At 40.4% G+C, this 23,521-nt stretch overlaps 1 protein-coding gene and 1 long non-coding RNA gene across 2 annotated transcripts; both read right to left on the bottom strand.

Annotated features, from left to right (window-relative positions):
* Positions 1–635: 635 nt before the first annotated feature.
* On the bottom strand, positions 636–18,620 carry LOC104110454 (uncharacterized). Its single transcript, XM_009619956.4, has 3 exons — positions 18,239–18,620; positions 3,090–3,448; positions 636–2,785 (listed from the first exon to the last, which is right to left on the bottom strand). The coding sequence occupies exons 1-3, from the start codon at positions 18,435–18,437 to the stop codon at positions 752–754; spliced, it is 2,592 nt and encodes an 863-aa protein (XP_009618251.1). The 5' UTR covers positions 18,438–18,620; the 3' UTR covers positions 636–751.
* Positions 3,958–18,229, bottom strand: LOC117280116 (uncharacterized). The gene is made up of 2 exons (XR_004510570.2): positions 4,795–18,229; positions 3,958–4,726 (listed from the first exon to the last, which is right to left on the bottom strand). It is a non-coding gene; the product is annotated as an uncharacterized lncRNA (long non-coding RNA).
* Positions 18,621–23,521: the final 4,901 nt, after the last annotated feature.

The raw sequence follows: 23,521 nt of genomic DNA, 5'->3' as shown, positions 1-23,521 counted from the left end.
ACATTAATATACAAGATGAGAATTAGGACTATATTTTCAATCAAAAAACAAAAGAAAAAAAGCGAAGAAAAAAATGAGGACGAATCCACCCATCAAAAAGTATTGACCCCAAAGGTATGATACATGTGCATATACGTGTAAGTATATATCTGCATTTTTTTAATAACAAAATAATCTGCATTTTGTTTGTTTGCAATCTAATTTGTCTTCTAAATAATGAATCTCAAGTTCAGAGCAAAAAAAGTGATGAGGCGGAGCTTGAAATTGCAGTCAGCGAAGGAGGTTAGCATTTCGCGCTCTTTTTCTCGTGCGGAAACCAAATGTAGTTGAGTCATGGGAGAGAATAAATAGGGAAGTAGGTTTTCTAAAATTTGGCTATACAATACCAATTTTTTTGGGCTGTCTTTGCCAAACGTAATCTAAGGCTAAAAATTTTCCAATTCATGTTATATATTGTCACACGGTGCCAATTTTTCAAAAACAGGGACCCAACCCAGTCCATTAAGGGCAGCTCAATCCAACCCGATTCGGGAAACAATGGGCTATCCCTTGATAGCCTGGTCGGCCCGGACCAATTGTTAGGTATAGGCAGGAATGAGACACAGGAACGGTCAGGAATTGGGGAAACGACTGGATGGAACAAAAGAACAAACGTTCGTTCCTTGATCATATAGAATACCACAACTAAAGAGAGAAAAATCAGACACGAACCAGTTCCATTTACGTGTATATACACTTCTAAAAGTAGGTCTCAGATGAGACCGATAAACACCTCCTGGTTGCTGGATATACTTGGATTACCATCCAAATTACTGAATGCATCTGCAGCATAAAATCCAAAATCCACCAGTGGGTTGGTATCGCCTGCAGAAGACTTGAGCAGTTCTTCATCATCCATAAAAGTGGATATACTTCCCTCACAAGTGACAGCATTATCAGCGTTTTCATCAAGAGAAGGAGCTTCAACATAAACATTTGCCATATCAGCTAAAAGAACTTCTAGTGAGAACTTGGTATCACCATCTTCATTGGCTGCAAACTTCACATCTAAGATAGGGATGTCAAAATCCAGAGCAGAAGGCCTTGAATATTCACAAACATTTTGCATAGCGACCATGTGGTAACCTTTTGAAGCATCATGTTCTTCAGATTCAGCAGCATTTTCTAGATTACAAGAATTCATCTGTGGCTCACTGGTAGAATCTCTTACTTTAGTCTCTGCAACCTCATCATCTTGATCTGAAGGACAAGCAGCGGGATCATCCTGCGATCTGCAGACACTTTCTTGTGCATAAAGATGATGTTTTGAACCAATTATTCCAGAAGTTTCTCTAAGGTGCACATTTTCATGGAGAAATTTCTCCTGCCCTGCATATGGCTCAGAAGCAACAGTTGAACTTGCATTACACATGCTCTTGCTTTTATTAATATCAAGGAAGCCTCCAGGGTCCTGACTTCCAGTGCTTGGAGAAGCTATTTCAATATTTCCATTTTCTTCGCTTGCAAGTTCAGGAGCTACTGCAGAAGAACCTATGATAAAATTTGCATTCTCAAATTCGTACTCCTCCTCGGTGAAGTCGGGAGCTGCAACTGCTAGAATTTGAGTATACTTTGAAGGTATGTCATTGTCATTTCCCTCCAAAGTACAGTCATGAGCGATAACTGAATCACTGTGAGTAGATCGTGAAAACTCATTCTTCTCATTTACTACCTCACTAGCAGATCCAGAAGCAATAACTTCCGAAGTCCCATTATCTGGTAGAAGAACATGGGATGTGGACAGAAATCCAGAAAGTGCTGCAGCTAAAGCATCATCAATAGACAAAACTTGCTTCTGCATCTCTTGAGAAGAAACCTTTGCTGATTCAACAGTATCATTTTCTTCTTCATCCTCTCCGCATGAAAACTCAGGGGCAACAATCACAAGATTTGGAAGAATATGCGAAGGATTTGAAGAAACAGGCAGGTCATCAGAAGGGTCGGACAACTTATCGCAAGGGAGATCCTTCTTCTCCAGTTCTGATGCCCCACAAGGCCGATATTCACTTCCACCATTATACGAAGAGCTAGAATTGGAATCACTGCAGGTAAATGAAGGAGCTGTTATTCTTGTGCAGGACGTGACTTCAGAATATCGGGAGTTTTTTGCTAGAGCTTCTACTTGCTGCTCTAGCCGTTGAAGTCTCATTTCCATGCTGTTCATTGGACTAACCATGTTTTCTTCAAATTTCAAGCAAATATTTTCAATTCTGCTCACTCGCTCAACAAGTTGTTCAATGGCTATTTCAATACGAGCTTGTGATGCATCATTATTCATGGTGGAGATATTGTGGTTCTCTCTGCTTAAGTTCTGGTGTGTCAGAGGCTGGGAATGAGTTGGTTCGTCTATAGGCTTGTTAGTGACATCCAACTGCACTATATGATCAGCACTCATCCTCTTTTTCTGGTCATTTTCTTTCCTGGCATCAGCAAAATCAGATATCCTTGCTGCAATTCTCACTTCATTTTCCTTTCTTTGACTATCAAAAACATCTTTGTCCTGCTTATGGCTTATGCCTGATTTAGATAGTTGCAGAAGGGTAGGAACAAGCATGGCCATGAAAGAACTAGCTTGGTTTTCCATAAGAACTGCTGGGGTCTCAACCTCATTAGAGTCAATAGGGTCACCGCATATGTAAATTTCGTCAATGCATATAGAACCTTTATTCTGAAGAGATAAAAAGCGAATTGTCAGTGACATGCAGGGATCTGCATCACTAATTTGTGCTGTGGCCTCGTACAAATCCTGCAAGATAAGATCTGTAGTCAGAGAAAATATTGCAATCTTGTAATTTAACTTGGCTGTTTTCTCCATAATAAAGCAGTTGAATAAAAGAACAGAGACTCGGTAAAACTTTTGCTATTAATATTCCAAGAAACGCTATAGGACAGAATCATCTATGTCAAATGCCTAAAAATTTAATAGAGTTGATGTTATTACACTCAATATCTCCAATAGAATCCATTTTCCACAAGTTATCTTTAAACCATTTTCTTTGTTTTGTTTATACTACACAAGCAAGTCTGCATAAGTCATCTAATAGTGGTACCTCAATACTTCTCCGTTCATTCCCTGTTGTGTGCTTTTGCAGGCAGCTTACCACGTTCCCAACGAAAGGAGAATCAGGGACCTTAACGTCGACCCAGTCATCGTCGTTGGTGCAAAGTTTGGCTTCAGCTGGGACTCTACCTTCTGTTGGTTTTCCTACAAAATCCTTCAAATATTGCTGGGTAACTATGTCAATCCCACTAGCTTGGAGAAATTCTCCATCTCTTTCAGCTATGTTACAGCGGACGGTACATAGATACTCATCGTCGCTCTGCAGAGTAGGTGCATAGTATATCTCATAAACACGAGCAGTACTACGAACATAGACCTGCCTTATTTCATGCTTTTGCATAAGGCATACTGCAGATACAGAAATCGATAGCATCAGAATATAACAGTCGAGAAAAAAGTTTACTTAATTCTTTGGGATGCCACCTCTCGCTAAAGACTATGCAAACTAGTACAGGCATAGCTTGGAAGAACTTTAATCATTCCGGTTAAGGAGAGTGGAGAAGACCAAAAAAGAACTGCATTTTTCCCCAAGTAAACCTCAAACATATCACACTCTAAATACCCATAAGCAAAAATCTTGGATAGCTAGTGCATCACATTAAAATCAGCATCCTGGTTATATAGGGTTAAATTAGAATCCCGAACACTTAAATGAAATCACAACAAACACCATATATTCCAAAAACACGAAACGAGTGAACTCATAGCGCTATTGCTACTTAGCCTATGATACATCAAGTGAGCCGACAATCTCTGGGAATGGGCTCAAAACCCAATCAAGATGACTACAAGGGCAGTGTTAGGAACCTAGAAACCCTCCTAACCTTGATATGTTAATTTCCAAACACAATACAATATAGAAACACACGTCAACTGTTATTTATTTCCACCAACAAATTAAACAAGGTTTACAAATAGACAAACAACAACCGAGAACAATAATTCACCCAACAACAAGGTATTTCGAGGAACCTTATCCTCCAGATTTAATCACACAAAACCCTACAGAATAAACTGCCTCCCTTCCCCTCTTTCTAATACAAATAATACAAATTAAGCATCCTAACTTCTAGGTAACTGCTAGAAATGAAATACACACACATAGTATTAAATAAATAAAACAACTACATTTAAGCCTTATTGTCACCCTTCTTCCTGCGGTTACAGACCTTAGTAACAGCAAGTCTAACAATACCCGCCCCAACGAGTTTTACCTTGTCCTCGAGGTGAGAATGAGGAAACTAAGCATCAATAACTTCATACGATTCCCAAGTGTTCTCAAAGTCAGCTAAGTCCTTCCACTTAATCAAAACCTCCTGGGAGCCATTCAAGAGTGTCCGACAATCTACCACACTTTCAAGTTGCACTTGCATTTCAAGTTCTTCAGATAAGAAAGGAGGGAGCTGCTGAACTGGAGCAGAATCCTTCACAGCACGCTTTAGCCAAGAAACGTGAAATACGGAAAGCCCATGAATGAGGGGGTAAATCAAGGCGATAAGCAACTTCACCAATTTTACTCAAGACAATATATGGCCCATGGTAACGAGGGCTTAACTTCTCATTAACATTTTTAGCAAGTGAGCGAAGCTTGAAATGTTGCAAGCGAAGATAAACCAAATCACCTGGCTGAAACACATCACGACACTTAGCATCAGCATAAAGTTTCATTTGAACTTAAGCATGGGTTAGATTACCTTTGAGTTCGAACAGAAAGTCCTTGACTAAGAAAAGTGATGGGACGTCCTTCTTGCATTAGGACAGCTCCAACGCCTAATCCTGAGGCAACTGTCTCAACCACAAACACTTTGCTGAAATCCGAAAGTTCCAAAACCGGCAAAGTGACCATAGCCTCCTTAAGACAATCAAAAGCTAACGGAGCTTCTTCATTCGAACGAAAAGAATCTTTCTTGAGCAATTGTGTGAGTCGCCTGGCTATTTTTCCATAGTCACGAACAAACTTCCTGTAGTAACCCGTGAGTCCCAAAAATCCCCTCAAACCTTTAATGTCTTCGAGAATTGGCCAATTAACCACGCTTGTTATTTTGGTTGGATCCGCTGAAACTCTACTTGATGAAATAATATGTCCCAAATACTCCAGTTGCTGCTGTCTAAAATGATATTTTTATAGATTGACAACTATGAGAAATAATACACCGAAAAATTATATTATTGATGTGTTACAAGGACCCCTATTTATAACAATACACAATACATACATTACCCCTGTTCCATGTGGGACTATGACTATTTACATGAACTAACTCTAATACTCCCCCTCAAACTGGTGCATATAAATTAAATGTACCGAGCTTGTTACATATATAAACTGGTACTCTAATACGAGAACTAGTGAGGGACTTGGTGAAAATATCTGCAAGTTGATCATTTGACTTCAAAAACTTTGTAACAATATATCCTGAGAGAATCTTCTCTTTGATGAAGTGACAACCAATCTCAATGTGTTTAGTCCTCTCATAGAACACTGGATTTGATGCAATATGAAGGACAGCTTGATTATCACACACAAGTTCCATATGACTGATTTCTCCAAATTTTAACTCCTTGAGCAACTGTTTGATCCAAACTAGCTCACATGTTGCCATAGTCATGGCTCGATATTCTGCTTCTGTGCTAGATCGAGGGACTACATTCTGTTTCTTGCTTTTCCAAGAGACCAAATTACCTCATACTAAAACACAACATCCAGATGTGAAACGTCTATCGGAAGGTGATCATGCCCAATCAACATTTGTGTATCCAACAATATGCTCATGGCCCCGATCCTTGAATAGAAATCCTTTGCCTGGAGCTGATTTTATATACCGAAGAATGCAAACAGCTGCATCACAATGACTATCGCAGGGAGAGTCCATAAACTGACTTACAACACTCACAGGAAATGAAATGGCAGGTCTAGTCGCTGTGAGGTAATTCAATTTGCCAATAAGCCCCCAATATCTTACAGGATCGCTAAGAGGCACCCCTTGTCCTGGCAGAAGTATAGCATTTGGATCCATAGGAGTATCAACAGGTCTGCAGCCTATCATTCCCGTCTCCTCAAGAATGTCTAAAGCATATTTTCTTTGTAAAATAACACTACCTTAGCTAGACTGAGCAACCTCAATACCTAAAAACTACTCCAATCTGCCTAGATCCTTAGTCTGGAAGTGCTGAAAGAGATGTTTCAGATTAGTAATACCATCCTGATCATTGTCAGTAATAACAATATCATCAACATAAACCACCAGATAAATAGACAGATTAGGAGCAAAATGCCGATAAAACACTGAGTAATCAGCTTCACTACGAGTCATGTCGAACTCCTGAATAACTGTGCTGAACTTGCCAAATCAGGCTCGGAGAGATTGTTTCAAACCACAAAGTGACCTGCGTAATCGACATACAAGACCACTAAACTCCCCCTGAGCAACAAAACCAAGTGGTTGCTCCATATAAACTTCATCCTCAAGATCAATGTGGAGAAAGACATTCTTAATGTCCAACTGATAAAGAGGCACATTCTTAATGTCCAACGGATAAAGAGGCCAATGACGAACGCAGCCATGGACAGGAAAAGGCGAACAGATGCGACTTTAGCCACGGGAGAGAAGGTGTCACTATAATCAAACCCAAATATCTGAGTATATCCTTTTGCAACCAGACGACCTTTAAGCCAATCAACTTGGCCATCCAGACCGACTTTGACTGCATAAACCCAACGACAACCAACAGTAGACTTACCTGAAGGAAGAGGAACAAGCTCCTAAGTACCACTCACATGTAAAGCAGACATCTCGACGATCATTGCATGTCACCATCCTGAATGAGATAGTGCCTTACCTGTAGACTTAGGAATGGAAACAGTGGGCAAAGACGATACAAAAGCATAATGAGGTGATGATAGACGGTCATAACTTAAACCAACATAATGGGGGTTAGGATTAAGTGTGGATCGTACACCTTTCCGAAGTGCAATCGGTGGACTAGGAGGAGACAAGTCCGCAGTCGGTGCAGAAGCTGATGCAGGACGTGAATTATCTAGGTCTGATGCTGGACATGAACGACGACGATAAGTCAAAAGTGGCGGCCTTGTGGCTGGAGATGTAGGAGGAGCAACTGTAGACTCCTCAGAAGTCGGTATAGGTAGGAGTGGTTGTGGTGGTATTGTGGACGTCGATGGGGATGTTAGAGGAGGAACAATAGATTCCTCACAAGTAGGTACAAGGCCTCAAATATATCTAGATGATTAGATGAAGTAAAGTAAGGCTGAGATTCAAAGAACGTGACATCGACTGACATAAAATACCTACGAAGATTAGGTGAGTAGCAACGATACCCCTTTTGAACCCGAGAATAGCCAAGTAAGACATACTGGAGAGCACGAGAAGCTAATTTATCTTTTCCGGGAGCTAAGTTATGAACAAAACATGTACTCCAAAACACGAAGAGGAAGAGAATATAAGGGTGACCTAGGGAATAATACTGAATGTGGAATATGATTTTGGATGGAAGATGAAGGCATCCGATTAATTAAGTAACAAGTTGTAAGAATTGGATCACCCCAAAAAAGCAGCGGAATATGGAACTCAATGAGAAGTGTGCGAGTAGTTTCAGTGAGATGCCTATTCTTTCTCTCTGCTATCCCATTCTGTTGAGGAGTATACGGACAAGATGTCTGATGGATAACTCCTTGAGAAGTCATAAACTACTAAAACTGAGAGGATAAATATTCTAAGGCAGTATCACTACGAAAAGTACGAATAGAAATACCAAACTGAGTTTTAATTTCAGCACAAAAACTCTGAAATATAGAAAACAACTGAGAACGATCTTTCATTAGGAAAATCCAAGTACATCTTGAGTATTCATCAATGAAACTAACAAAATAACGAAATCCTAATGTTGAACTGACTCTACTAGGACCCCATACATCAAAATGAACTAAAGAAAAAACAAACTCGGCACGACTTTCAACACTACGTGAAAATGTAGCTCGAATATGTTTCCCAAGTTGACACGACCCACAGTCTAATGTAGATAAACTAGACAAACTAGGCACCATCTTCTGAAGCTTGGATAAACTCGAATGTCCTAAACGTCTGTGAATTAGGTCCGGAGAATCTGTGATGGAGTTTTAATATATGCAGCACCTCCCGCAAATGATCCAAGTGAGTAGGAAATTTTGCACTATAAATAATGTCATAAAAAAGGACCAATACAATATCTCATTCATCAAAGTTTGAAAGGTGGATGGAGTATTAGTCAACCCAAATGGCATGACCAAAAACTCATAGTGGCCTTCATGTGTACGAAAAGCTGTCTTGGCTACATCCTCCTTGCAAACCTGGATTTGATGGTACTCCGATCTTAGATCCAACTTTGAAAAAATAGTGGCATCTCCAAGCTCATTGAGTAACTCGTCCATTGCTGGAATTGGAAATTTATCGAGAACAATAATCTTATTAAGGGCTCGATAATCCACGCAAAATCGCCAACCGCCATCTTTTTTTGCGAACTAGCTATACTGGACTAGAGAAAGCACTTGTACTTGGTTGGATGATACCAGCTACTAACATTTCCTGTACAATTTGCTCAATCTCATTTTTTTGGTAATGAGGATAAGGATATGGACGAATATTGGGTGGATTAGATCCCTTTTTTAGTCGGATAGCATGGTTATGACTCCTACTAGGTGGCAGCCCTTTCAATTCCTCAAACAAAGTTCCAAATTCTTCTGGTAATTGCTGCAAATCTAAATTCTCTTGTTCTTCCTTTGCTGTTATCTCATTCAAATCAACATAATACCGTTCGAAATCTTTTTGCAAAGCTTTAAACAAAGTTTTAAGTGAAGCCACCGATTTGGACAATAAGGGCTCTCCTCAAACAACTCGTGTTTGCCCTTCTATTTCAAATTTTAGTGTTAATGTTTTGAAATTGGCTAGAATATCCCCCAAAGTCTCCGGCCACTCTACTCCTAACACTACATCGGCACTGCCCAAATTGAAAAGGAAATAATCATGTATTACCCGCAATTCGTCAATCCACAATTCCTCTTCTTTGCATCTTCCCATACTTCTCACCTGATGTCCATTCCCCAATTCAACCAAAAACCGCTTAGTTTCTGTTTGTTTAACCTTTATGCTTCGACCACTTTGCGAGAGATAAAATTCGTTGATGCTCCGCAATCAATCAACACAATACCTTTCTTCCCCGATATTGTTGCCCATACTTTTAAAAACTTCTTTGAGGTAAATCCTGCAATAGAGTGCAAAGACAACTACATTAACTTTTGTGACTCCGGTTGTCCGTGATCATTCAATTGGTATATCCCCGCATTTATTACTTCCTCTGAATACTCATATATGCCTCCTTCTTCATCAGCCTCTACTGCCACAATAAGCAGATTTAACTATTTTGAATTGCACCAGTGATTGGGCTATATTTTTCATCGCAGCAAAAACTAAGTCCTCTTCTTAATTTATCTTGATACTCTGCATCAAATAGCCTTTTGTATGCTCCCCCACGCCTTGTAGAAGTTTCTGGCCCTCCACATGTTTTCTCCTTGCTTTGCTCTTGAAATAATCGTGGTACTGCTGTAACAGTTGTAGGTGCAGAATAAAAGGGTGTTGTGGTTACACGCACATGCGAACTTGTAATGCTTCATGTTCGACTATTGTCAGTTACAGGAAAATGCATTGGACCCTTAGGAAGGGCCATACGCATATGTCTTGGCAAGTGGCTTGGCTAAGAGCCCAATTCTTCTTCAATACGTTGGTTTTGATCCATAATCTAGGTTAGAGTTCCCAACTTGCTAAGATACAATTCTCCTCTTTCAGGCTATTTATAAAAATTCCCATTGAAACCTCATCATCGGCATCCCTCAAGGGTGCTGAAAGTAATTCGAGATCTCTTTATTGGGCCACACTTCCAGTTTGTTGCAACCCTATCAAAACCTCACATAAGTTCCCTAACTATGATGGAGTAAACCGTTCGAGTATGGCTACTCGAAACACATCCCATGTGACAATCGACATTCTTATTTCCCATCATTGGAACCAATTTAGGGCTTTACCTTCAAGACAAACAGCAGCAACCTCCAATTTATCCTTGTCATCAATGCTGGTGAAATGAAAATAGTGTTCTACTCTATTAAGCCACCCATATGGGTTATCACCAGAGAATAAGGGCAATTCCAGTCTTCTCAGACACGTTTTATCACGAAATTGTGGCTGAACTTCTTCTCGGTGTCCACCAACTCTCTGATTGCCACTGTTCTCTGCCATCACCTCTGTGTGTTTAATTGGATCTTCCCCCATTGATTTTCCTTTCATATGTCGAAGGATTTCAGCATCATGTTCACCTTGTTTCTGCATCCAGTCACGAAACTGCCCCAAGCAGTCCCGTACTGAGCCAATCTCCTCTTGTACTTCCTCCATTATCTTCTCCAACCCTTTAATCCTCCCCTCCATTCTGGTTGAGACCACGAAGACTCCAATATCAAATCTGTTAGGATCCTAGAAACTCTGCTAGCCTTAATCTGTTAATTTCCAAACACAATACAATATAGCAACACACGTCAACTGTTATTTATTTCCACCAACAAATTAAACTAGGTTTACAAATAGACAAACAACAACTGAGAACAATAATTCAGCTGATAAGCCACAAGAGAGATTTTCCGACAAGAAAAAAGTTGGTTGAGACACGGGATGATAGGGCGGCCGGCCCGACTTTCGGTACATTCCGCCAACTCGATTTCAATACTAAGTAAGCTCCTCATCGCATACCAAGGTATTTCGAGGAACCTTATCCTCCAAATTCAACCACAGAAAACCCTACACAATAAACTATGATGTACTTTCAAGGTTTTGCACCTCTCAAGTACAAAGAAGAGAGAAAAATACCGTACTTAGCCAATCTCCTCTTGTACTTCCTCCATTATCTTCTCCAACCATTCAATCCTCCCTTCCATTCTGGTTGAGACCTTGAAGACTCTAATATCAAATCTGTTAGGATCCTAGAAACTCTGCTAACCTTGATCTGTTAATTTCCAAACACAACACAATATAGCAACACACGCCAACTGTTATTTATTTCCACCAACAAATTAAACAAGGTTTACAAATAGACAAACAACAACTGAGAACAATAATTCAGCCGATAAGCCGCAAGAGAAAATTTCCGACAAGAAAAAAGTTGGTTGAGACACGGGATGATAGGGCGGGCGACCGACTTTCGGTACTTTCTGCCAACTCGATTTCAATACTAAGTAAGCTCATCATCGCATACAAGGTATTTCGAGGAACCTTATCCTCCAAATTCAACCACAGAAAACCCTACGGAATAAACTGTGATGTACTTTCAAGGTTTTGCACCTCTCAAGTACAAGGAAAAGAGAAAAACAACGGCACTCCGCTAAAAATTTTCACAAAACTAGCAAAAGCGTTCTTCAAACTCACGTTAGAAGAATATAAGATGAAAAGAAACCTCACTCACACGTTCTTCAATCCCGCAAGATTGCAAGAAGCGTTGAATAAAGGAAAGACAATGAATAAAAAGTTAATCAGGTTTTTGAAGCAAGAGCTTAGAAAAACTAATCACCCCCCTTTATTTTCAGCATATTGAGCCCTTTAAATAGGTCTTGCAATGAGTAAAATTGATAAGGTTAAGGAAAACTAATCCTAATTAAACTAGAATAAGAATAAGGCTAAGAAAACTTATCCTAACTAAAATAGGAAAAAGAATTCTAGTAGGAATGGACTACCAACTAACAATCCTAGTTTGACTAGAACAATAAATATAATCCCACTAAAACAACAACAAACAACAAACTCAGTGAAATCTCACACGTGGGGTTTGAGGAGGGTAATGTGTACATAGACCTTACCCCTACCTTATGAAGGAAGAAAGGTTGTTTCCGATAGACCCTCGGCTCAAGAACAATGAAAAGGGCACAATAAACAAGCAATAATAATGGCAAGAAAATAAGATAACGGAAACAAATAGCACCACATGTAATAGCAAAGATCTAGGAATACGAAGCTACAAGAGAAGTGCGAAAACTACCGGCAATAATGCCACATCGTCTAACAAGAAGGAACGCGGTATAGGAAAATACAAGACTAGTACTAATACTACCAGTACGACTAGAAGAGACTCTCGACTACCTGTCAACCCACAATCCTAATTCTCGACCCCCACACCTTTCTATTGAGGGTTATGTCCACAGTAAGCTGAAGCAGTGTCATGTGCTGCCTAAACCCTCTCCCAGTACTTCCTAGGCCTCCATCTATCTCTTCTCTGACCCGCCATGGTCAACCTCTCGCATCTCCTCACTTGGGCATCGATGTCTCTCCTCTTCACATGCCCAAACCATCTCGGTCTCGATTCCCGCAACTTGTCTTCCACAGGAGCCACACCCACCTTGTCCCTAGTAACTTCATTCCTAATCCGGTCTTTCCTAGTATGCCCACACATCCATCCCAACATACTCATCTCTGTTACTTTCATCTTTTGGACATGAGATTTCTTGACTGGCCAACACTCCGCTCCATAGAACATAGTCGGCCTAACTACCACTTTGTAGAATTTGCCTTTAAGTCTTGGTGGCACATTCCTATCACACAAAACACCAGACGCAAGCATCCATTTCATCCACCCCACTCTAGCACGATGCGTAACATCCTCGTCAATCTCCCCGTTCCCCTGAATAACAGACCCAAGATATTTGAAACTATCTCTCTTGGAGATGACTTGTGTATTAAGCTTCACCTCCGCTTTTGTTTCCTGCGTCCCCACACTGAACTTGCACTCCAAGTATTCAATTTTTGTCCTACTCAACTTGAAACTTTTAGACTACAAGGTCTACCTCCACAGCTCCAGCTGATCGTTAACCCTGCAGCGCGTCTCATCAATTAGCACTATGTCATCTGCAAATAACATACACCATGGCACCTCCTCCTGAATGTGGCGCGTCAGCACGTCCATCGCTAGAGCAAATAAAAATGGGCTAAGAGCCGAACCTTGATGTAACCCCATCATCACAGGAAAATAATCCTACTAAAACAAGAATCAAATTACTAGAAAACAAGAAATATGAAATCCTAATCTTTAGGGAAAGAAATTCTAATCTTGAATGGACTTCTTGAATTTCTTGGATTCTTGACCTTCTTGATTTTGCATCAAACTGCCTCCCTTCCCCTCTTTCCAATACAAATAATACAAAATAACCATCCTAACTTCTAGGTAATTGCTAGAAATACATACACAAAGTACTAAATAAATAAAACAGTTACATTTAAGCCTTATTGTCAGCCTTCTTCCTGTGGTTATAAACCTTAGTAACAGCAGATCTAACAGGCAGTGAATATCAGTATTGATTATTAAGAGAAAATTCTATAAAAAGGATTATTGAGAAAATATAATTCAAGATGGAACCAATAAAGATGATCTCAAACTCTCTAGAAAACACGTCAAAAGATAACAACAAAATCTATCGCAATAGATATTAAGTCCATAGCGAAGATAAACCATTAAACTGATCCTTGCAAACCAAAAACAAGATCAACAAAACTTATAGTCAGTTCCTCCTTAAGAATTTCCATTATATAGCCCAAAATTTTGCACCCAAAGTAGCTTGCTAGGTGTAATCAATGTCTTCAAGATAGCATCTTCAGATTCACCTTTGAGACGACATGTGTTTATATTTTCTCCAGCAGAGAAGTAATAAGAAGGGAGCATTGGAACAACAGTAAAGTTGTCTCCATGTGACCTATAGGTCACGGGTTCGAGCCATAGAATCATCGACCCTTTCCCTGACACTGCGTGAATGCAGGATGCTTCGTGCATCGGGATGCCCTTTTTTAGAGGATTAATAATAAGGTACAATGATATTGCATTGATAAGCTTGAAGACCTCTTTAACATTCCAGATTAACAAAAGCATCCTTTTCATACACACATTTGTAACAAAGAAACAAAGGGTATCGACGGAACCAACTGATTTCATGACAACCTATGTCTAGACTCCAGAAACGATATGCAGTAGCAACTTAATTATTAAAAATCTAATTAAGAGATATGCTTGTTCTTAAAGCAAGCCAGAAGATTTTAGCCATGCATAGCATCTTCAAATATTATAGTCTTTTTAGTAGTAGGATTCTATGATCCTTCAATCAGCAAGTTACTATACAGTCCTACAGTTGGGCAGCATCATGGCTTCATTAAATCCAAAATGCTTTGAAAATCAAACATCCAATACAGCAGAGCCCAATGCCCCAACTAGTTTAGATTGAGGCATACTTGATTTGACTGATTGATTTATTGAAGAATATTTAAAAAGCATAAATTCTCCTCTCTAAGTTGTTCTAGTTTAAGCACAACCAGGGGAGCAACAGTGGTTCCCCACATAAGGTAAACCCACCCATTGGTGGTGGGGACGGAGGTACTTTGTGTAAAGCCCCGTAAATTTCGCCAAGGAATTTGAGGTTTTGTGGTGTCGAGGTAGATTTATGTGTTTTAGGACTGTAGAACTCGCCGCGGTACGGACTTTTTGGGTTGAAGAATGCTCTGAGGAGTGGATGGAAATTTTTGGCAGAAGAGGGCAATTCAGCGGTCTGTTTCGCGGGCCGCATAATCATCGCGGAGTTGAGCAGAAAGTTGTTGAATTTTGAAGGTCAATTTGCGATCCATTCTGCATTCGCATATCCATTTCGCGGTCCGCATTTTTCGTCGCAAATTTGGCACGAAGAATTTTGTTGGGTCATTCTGCGGCCGCATAAGTGGTTTGCGGACCGCAGACCGGTCCAGACCAGCCCAGTTCTTGGCATCATTTTCGCGGCCCATTTTGCGGGCCGCATATCTGTTATGCGGGTCATTTTCCTATTTTTATAACCCGGCCCCATTTTAATAAATAGCCTTTGGGGCTTATTTTGTAACGATTGTCTGCTGATTTTAGAGAGAGGTAAGAGCATTTTAGAGAGGAAGGAAATCTAGCATTCTAATCATCCAATCTTACACCTACCTTCAAGAATCAAGAAAGTCAATCACTAGATTATCATCTATCCGGGTAAGTCCTACTCCTAAGCTTTCATGCAAGAGGTTATGAGTTCTAGCAGTGGCGGAGCCACATGCACCTAAAGGGACACCCCTTCGTCGGAAAATTACACTGTTTAGCTCAGTAATGTTTTTAAAAATATGTATATATACTATATAATGACACCCCCTTACTTCTTGGTGAGTTTGTTTCTTTATATTTTGACTCCCCTTAATAAAAATCATGGCTCCGCCACAGAGTTCTAGTGTATTGTAGGGTTGGAAATAGGCCATGCATGTGACAATAGGTTGTAGTATGTGAGGTTAATGAACCATTTTGGGTAGTTCTTGTTGAAATTGGTTGAGGGAGGAAGAGATTACCATTGTAGAGCTTCGTAGTCTATCTTGCATGCTAGGTGTTTGACAAAATTCCTAGAAGAGTTACACCATGGGAATCCTTCTAATTATTAACCGATTTTCGCTATCTTCCTATAGATTGTTATTGCTAGAAGTGTGGGGCGTTGTAGTAATTTAAGGAAAGCTCAAACAAGGTACGGTGGCTAAACTACTCTCTTAGAAATGAATTCCATGATGTTCCCGTAAGTTTCAAGTATGGTTGGCTCAAGTTCCTTATTCCCATGTTCCGAGTTATTCCCAATAAATTCGATTGTCCTGAGTAAGCAAAGTGTCGAGAATTATGTATTCAAAATGTTCTGAATGATATGTGTATTAAAATGTTAGGGCTTTGAGTCGTGTTTCAAATGAAAGCCCATTATGCTCAACTTGGAAAGAATACTCAATGCGTCTAAAACTCCTATTGCTCATATATATACTTAAGGCCTCGATTTCGAATGTTCATATGGTTGATAATCTATAAAAATGCTTGAAAGTGAAAGAAGTGAGTTGGGGGTATAAAGTGTGGTCAACGTACCAAGGACGAAAATTATATTTGTGGCCAATGGTGCCAGGGAAATGAAGTGATGTGAGAAAGGTTATGAAATGAGCCTTGATTCAACTGTTCCAAATTGACTTCAAAAATAGATTTGCCTAAAACCTTATGTACTCAAGTCATGCCCAAATGTGGCTGTTTTAACTAATGTTATGCTTTGTAAGTATTTCCAATGTGTTTTGAGCTCTTATATATTCATGAGTTGAAATTGTGTATTGCCCTTTTGGGAAAAGTATTTCAAGAATAAATGATGTGTTACTCGATTATGATTTTAACTTGTGCTTTGATTGCTAACCATTCTACTCCATTTCTCCACCGTGTTTAAAGTTTTCATTACTAATGAACCTAAAGTTGTGATTTCCGAAATATTCTATTTGTTGATATTTGTGATGATAATCCTTGTAAGTAAAGAAATGAAAGTGTGGAATATAAGATACGGCCACCGTGACTTGGGATGAAGAATCATAAGTATGGCCAAGAGAGCCAATGAAATAATAATGATGTTGTGAATGGTTGAAGTTACTAACGAGGCTATATATAGTGTGAAAGTTAATGAGGTGGATATAAAATAGATTTGTGCTTTTGTTTCCCTTGTGTGCAAACCAAAAATATTTTTGGGAGTATCATTAGCAAACCGAGAAAGGGTGGGCCATAAGGCTCACACCCGAAACTACACGTGCCGGTGTAGGGGTGGAATGTGATGATTATTCCCCTTATTTGGGATGAGATTGAAATATTGATGTGATTATGGTTATTCCCCTTAATTGGGATGAGGTTGATATTAGCTGTGAATTGGAAAGTCAACCCACACAGCATATGTTGTAAGGCGGCCTAGCCGATCGGGTGGAGATCGGACGCCATGTTGCGCACATGGTGGTACTACTCTTGGAAACACCTTTTTTCGCATCACATGTCAAACCACATTGTTCGTGGGAAGATGGCCTAGCCGATCGGGCGTGATCGGACTCCGTGCTAAAAACATGGCGGTATATCGGTGCTAATGATCTCCCAACCAAAAATATATAATATTTTTCGTATTTTGAAAATTGTTATGTTTTAATTTGGCATTTGGATATCATTGATTGTTACTTGTTGCTCCATGGCGTTTCCCCTTCTGTTATTGGCTTTCTATTTCGAAAGAGGACATTTAGCTTTACATACTAGTACTATTCCATATGTATTAACGTCCCTTTTGTCGGGGGCGCTGCATATTCAATGGATGCAGGTGGTTCGTCAGCGGGCGGTTTTGATCCTCGTTAGCAATTACTCTCTATTCATCAGATTTTGGTGAGCCCTACTATGTTCCGGGCTTCATGTCATTTGACGTTGTACTTTATGTTTTGAGGTATAGTCGGGGCCTTGTCACCGGCACTTCCATACTACTCTTTTGTTGTACTTAGAGGCTCTGTAGACAGGTTGTGGGTGGTGTATGATATTGGGAATTAAACTAATAAGTGTTGGTATTTGGGCAAATATGTTTTTCATCATATCTATAAACTTGTAATATTTTAGAAATCATAAATGAATATCCTTTAGTAATGAAAAAGATTGTGGAACACTTGACTCTTCTCATATCTATCACTTGTACCGGTTCTTATATTGTTAATGGGCAAGGTTGGGTAGAAGGCATCTAGCATGCTTGCTCGGCTGGGGTATCCCGGTTGAGTGCTGGTCGCGCTCCCCGAGGTCGGGGCGTGACACTTTGCCCCTAGAGCAAGCCTAACTCCTCGATTTAATTGCTTTCCTTCCCTAATTCTCTGTAACAGCTAAAGTTGAAGAGCTCTACCAAACCTTAGTATTACTAAAGAAAGAGTGTACACCGATTCCACCCAAAATGGATGAAGTAATCAAATTTCATGAAATTTGCCATAAAATTTGCAATCTCTTTTTTCTCACAAATAAGAAAACAAACAATCACTCGATCGACTAGGTCTCTGGTTCAAGTCGCAGATATGAATACTTTGTACTTCATTCTAATAGTAAGTCAAATTAGGAAATTTCTATCCCGACACTACCGTACAAGTAAGTCTCTAACTCTAGAGAAACAGCGGCCCTAAATTGCATAATTAGTAATTGCAACATATACAATTGATTTAATCAATAAACAGCACGATATGTTAATTTTTTATTTTGATTTTGATTTTGATAGTCACTTACACTTGATTTCGCAGGGGGCAAAATCCGGTGAAGGTCCGTCGAGGATAAGAGGAGATATCTGAGTGGATTCAGAGTAAATGGAGGATTCGAAGGTGATGCAAGTTTGGAGAGAGCCAAGAGAGATGGTCCAGTTAGTTGAGGAGCTCCACGACGTATTCGTGTGATCACCGCCCATGTCCTCAGTCGGAGTTGCCCCCATTGTGGTGTGCGTCTTTTTGGCTTCCTCTTTTACCGAGCACCAAACTGATTTTTATACCCTGCTATCGTAGAGAAGAATGTCACCAATCTTCAACTAAGCGTTTTGCGTACGGTTCCATTTTTTCCTCTTTTTTCTTTCTCATACATTATTTTTTTGCTGGAGTTTCGCTTCTGTTTTCCCAATTTCTTTTTCTTTTTTGCCTTTAACCTTAGTTAAGTAGAATAGAATACCAGATACTCGTGGCAAACTGGCAATTGAGTTTCAATTATAAATGCAAATTACATAATTTTTCTTTTTTTCTGATTAAAGTTCATTTATTAAAAGCATAGAAATAGTTCAAGGAGGATTATTACAAATTGGGATTAATAATTAATCCCGAGAAGTCTTTGCGGTACATAAATAAAACATGCAAGGGAGGGAGATTCCAGCATAGGGTATCTGAATTGATTCCTATCATTCTTATCTTTCCATTCTGCGCCGAGGAGTCTACTACCCTATTAGCTTCTTTATATGTATGGCTCAATGGTGGTCAGTCCATTGCCCTTACGAGAAACCTGCAATTATTAATGTATAGCGTAAAATATGCTATGTCACGTGGCCGTCCAAAAAAGGGACACGTGAAACCCAAGACAGGGATGGCCAAAGACCGAAGGCAACTATTTCATTTGTCACCGGAAATAATAACGCTCATAAAAATGTGATAAATGCTCTTCGCACGGTAGCATTTAATAGAGAATATTTCATGGCATTAAAAGCAATTACCCGTTACAGGAAATTTGGCATTTATGTTCACTGTTACATCTTCATCAATGCCCCTCATAATTGACATTAAAGAAGGGCACGATCCTAGGACCTCGTTCATAGCTATAAATAGTAAGCTCAGTTGTCATTGTAGAGGACATGAATTTTCTGGCAAACTTACGCTACATTTTATACAAAGCTCAATACAATCTTATCTTCTTACTTTTTGATTTTGCTATTGTTGTGCCCGGAAATCCTCTTCCCGAAATTGTTGCTTTTGTTGTTTCGTCTATCCTAAGGCTAAGTATTGCATAATTCTTCGATTATTTATTATTTCAGGATCAAATTAATTCACTTGTCTAGAAACCACGTATAAATTCAACTGTACCGTTTTACGGGTAAACAGTTCGGCGCCCACCGTGGGGCCTAGACAGCCGTGTAATTAAATTGATCCTTGCCTTTTTTACTAACGTGTTTTGATTATTTTGTCTTAGAAAAAATCATAAGAAATAGCAGATAACGCTGATAACGATATGCACAACCCGAGATTCGAGGGGATCAGCCTCATTTTGAGGAGTCAATCAGTGACACCCATAATGAGGGGAATGACGCTACACCGGTGCATGATAGGCAATATCCTCAATATGTTCGGGAGACCACTTCCGATGATGCTGATGAGGAATAGGTCGTTGATGCGGTAAGGGTCTTGCAAGAGCAACAGGCGATCATTCTAGGCCACCTCACACGACAAGATAAGGTTATGACGGAGTTGAAGCAGGCGTTGTCGGGAGCTTCAAATAATGCAAATAGACGAGATCTGGTTCCTCCCGGGATTCCCACGAATCAAACGACACAGCGGGCCGACAACAACACTCCCAAGGGTGAAATTGGCTCCGATGCAGCAAGGGGGAACGGATCCGGCCTCAACAGCGAGAATGATCCTTTCAAGAATGAACTTTTACAATTTATGAGGAAAGTGAACGCCCGCATGGACCAGATCCCGGGCGGGCGACTCGAAAAAGTATACTCAATTATCATATAAGCCAAGTGCGGCACTAGAGTTAATCCCGAAGTGGTTCAAAATGCCTGAAGTGCTAAAGTATGACGGAACTTCAGACCCCCAGGAGCATATTACCACCTACACAACGGCGGTAAAGGGAAATGATTTAGCTCCTCACGAAATTGAATATGTGTTGCTAAAGAAATTTGGAGAAGCCCTCACGAGGGGAGCCTTTACATGGTATTCGCTATTACCCGAGCATTCCATAGACTCGTTTGAAATGCTCGCGGATTCTTTCATCAAGGCTCATGCCGAGGATAGAAAAGTACAGGCCTGAAAGGCTACATATTCAGGATTGCGCAAGGATAGTCTGAGCTGCTACGAGAGTTCGTTACCCGATTCCAAAGGGAGAGAATGTTGCTCCCGGTTGTCCCAGATGAATGGGCGGCTGAAGCATTCACCAACGGATTGAATTCGAGAAGTTCAGACACTTCCCGAAAATTGAAGGAAAGCCTACTCGAGTTTCAAGCAACGATCTGGCGGGTGTCCACAACCGGTACGAATCAAAGATAAGGATCGAAGATTATCAGGTTGGTTTTCCATCATCTACTAAAGGACGAGAAAAAAACATAGAAAAATCAAAGAATGATTATGACGCGGACAGACAGACTTCAAGGGGCCGATTTTTGACCTACGAATGGACCGAAGGCCACAGCAGAGGTTTTCGGACAGCGGACAGGTTCGCCATTGACAGTAGGACTGATCACGGCTGGAACAATCGATCACTGCAGGATAAAGAAGTGTTAGGATCGCGTGATCCTTCTTACCCCAAGTTATTGGAATACAACTTCAACGTCAGTATAGTGGAGTTGGTGTCGGCCTTGAGAAACATCAAAGAAGCACGGTTCCCGAAATCGATGAGATCTGACCCCAGCCAGAGGGATCCCAATTTGTAGTGTGAATACCACGGGACGAATGGCCACCGGACAGGGGACTGTCGACACCTCCAGGAAGAAGTGGCAACATTATTGAAGAATGGTCACCTCAGATAATTCTTGAGTGGCCGAGCTAAGAACAATTATGGTCATTACCGGGACAACGCGGAACCCTCAAAAGTAGGAAAAGATCCCCCACATCAAATAATCAACATGATCTTCGGAGGAAGCGAGATTAACGGGGTCACCTTTTCAGCAGCAAAGAAGATGAAAGTATCAATAACGCATAGCAAAAAGCTTCGGGAAGACGATATCACTTTTATGAAGGAGGACGCAAATGGATTGCTGCCACCACACAACAATGCACTTGTAATTTCTTTAAATGTGCTAGATTTAAGATTAAACGTGTTCTAGTGGATCCAGGAAGTTCAGCTAATATCATACAATAGAGAGTATTGGAGCAAGCTAAACTCACCGGAAGCAGTATTCCGGCCACAAAGCTCCTCGCCGGATTCAACCTCGCAAGTGTGACAACCCGAGGAGAAATTTTATTAATCACGAACGTTGAAGGAGTAACGAAAACAACTCTTTTCAAAGTAGTAGATGGTGATATGGGATACAACGTCATTCTGGGAAGGCCATGGTTGCACAAGATGAAAGATATACTATCAACGTATCATAAATTGTTGAAGTTTCCAATGCCTGAAGGAATTAAGCAGATAAGGGGTGATCAACCGGCAGCAAGGGAGATGAATGTAATTTCGGTCTCTAGTAGAAAAGGAAAGGAACACGTGGCATAGCAATTACAGGGGTCGGCACCTACTCCCAAACTAGATGAAGTTAGCCCGGAGGCAGAGGCGTCGGAATATTATCAGGTGCCGAGATATTTCCAAGTTCAAGAAGAGACCAATGCAACGAAGTCCACAACAGAAGAGCTGGAACAAGTGTCATTGTTCGAAGAATTCCTAGAAAGGAAATTCCACTTGGGGACATGACTGCACCCAAAATTTAGGTCCAACTTTATTAAATTCCTTAAATCTAACGTCGATTGTTTTGCATGGTCGCATGAGGATATGACTGGCATCCCGACAGAGGTAGCCATACACAAGTTAAGCTTGGATCCCAGCATACCTCTGGTAAGATAAAAGAAACGCCCGATTGCCGAAGCCAGGAATACATTCGTCAAAGAAGAGGTAACCCGCTTACTTAATATCGGTTCGATCCGAGAGGTAAGATATCCAGACTGGCTAGCCAATGTAGTAGTAGTTCCTAAGAAAAATAATAAATTTCGCATGTGTGTAGATTATAAAGATTTTAACAAGGCATGCCCGAAAGACTCGTTCCCACTGCCAAACATGGATCAAATGATTGATGCCACGGCCGAGCACGAGTTAATGAGTTTTCTCAATGCTTATTCCGGGTACAACCAAATTAAGATGAACCCGGAGGATCAGGAAATTTTTTTGTTTATAACGAATTTCAGTATATATTGCTACAATGTGATGCCTTTCGGGTTGAAAAACGCCGGATCCACTTACCAATGGCTCATGAACAAGATGTTTGAAAATCAAATAGGAAACATTATGTAAGTTTATATATACTATATGCTCGTTAAGTCTTTAAATGCAAGTGATCATCTTAAACATCTGCAAGAAACTTTCGACATCCTAAGGAAGCATAATATGAAACTTAATCCCGAGAAATGCGCGTTCGGGGTCAGCTCTGGTAAGTTTCTGGGATTTTTGGTATCACAAAGGGGAATTGAGGTAAACCCCGATAAATCAAGGCCATAGAAGACATCCCGAACCAACTATCAAACATGAAGGAAGTCCAAAGGCTTACGGGGAGATTGGCAGCTTTGAGCAGGTTCATTTTCCGGTCATCAGAAAAGTGTCATCGTTTCTTCGCACTGCTAAAAAAGAAAAATAATTTCAAATGGACTTCGCAGTGCCATCAGGCTTTGAGGGATTTAAAGAAATACTTGTCAAGCCCTCCATTGTTTTCGAAACCAAAAAAAGGTGAAACGTTGCTGGTTTATCTCGCGGTCTCGGAAGTTGCGGTAAGTGCGGTTTTTGTCTGAGAGGACAAAGGTACGCAATCTCCCATTTATTATTTTAGTAAAATTTTAACGGGAGCAGAAACTCGTTACCCATATTTGGAGAAACTGGCCTTAGCTCTCGTAGTCACCGCTCGGAAGCTGAGGCCCTACTTCTAATGCCACGCAATAGCTGTGGTGACTACTTTCCCTTTGCGGAACATCCTCCATAAACCCAAGCTCTCAGGTAGATTGGCCAAATGGTTCGTCGAGATGAGTGAATTTGAGATATTATATAAACCAAGGACTCAATTAAGTCGCAAGTCTTGGCTCCTTTCATGGCCGATTTCAGTCCGGGATTATTTCCTCTGGC

The sequence above is a fragment of the Nicotiana tomentosiformis genome, chromosome 3, assembly GCF_000390325.3.
Source record: "Nicotiana tomentosiformis chromosome 3, ASM39032v3, whole genome shotgun sequence".
Classification (NCBI taxonomy): Eukaryota; Viridiplantae; Streptophyta; class Magnoliopsida; order Solanales; family Solanaceae; genus Nicotiana; species Nicotiana tomentosiformis.
This window is presented reverse-complemented; position numbering and strand designations above follow the sequence as displayed.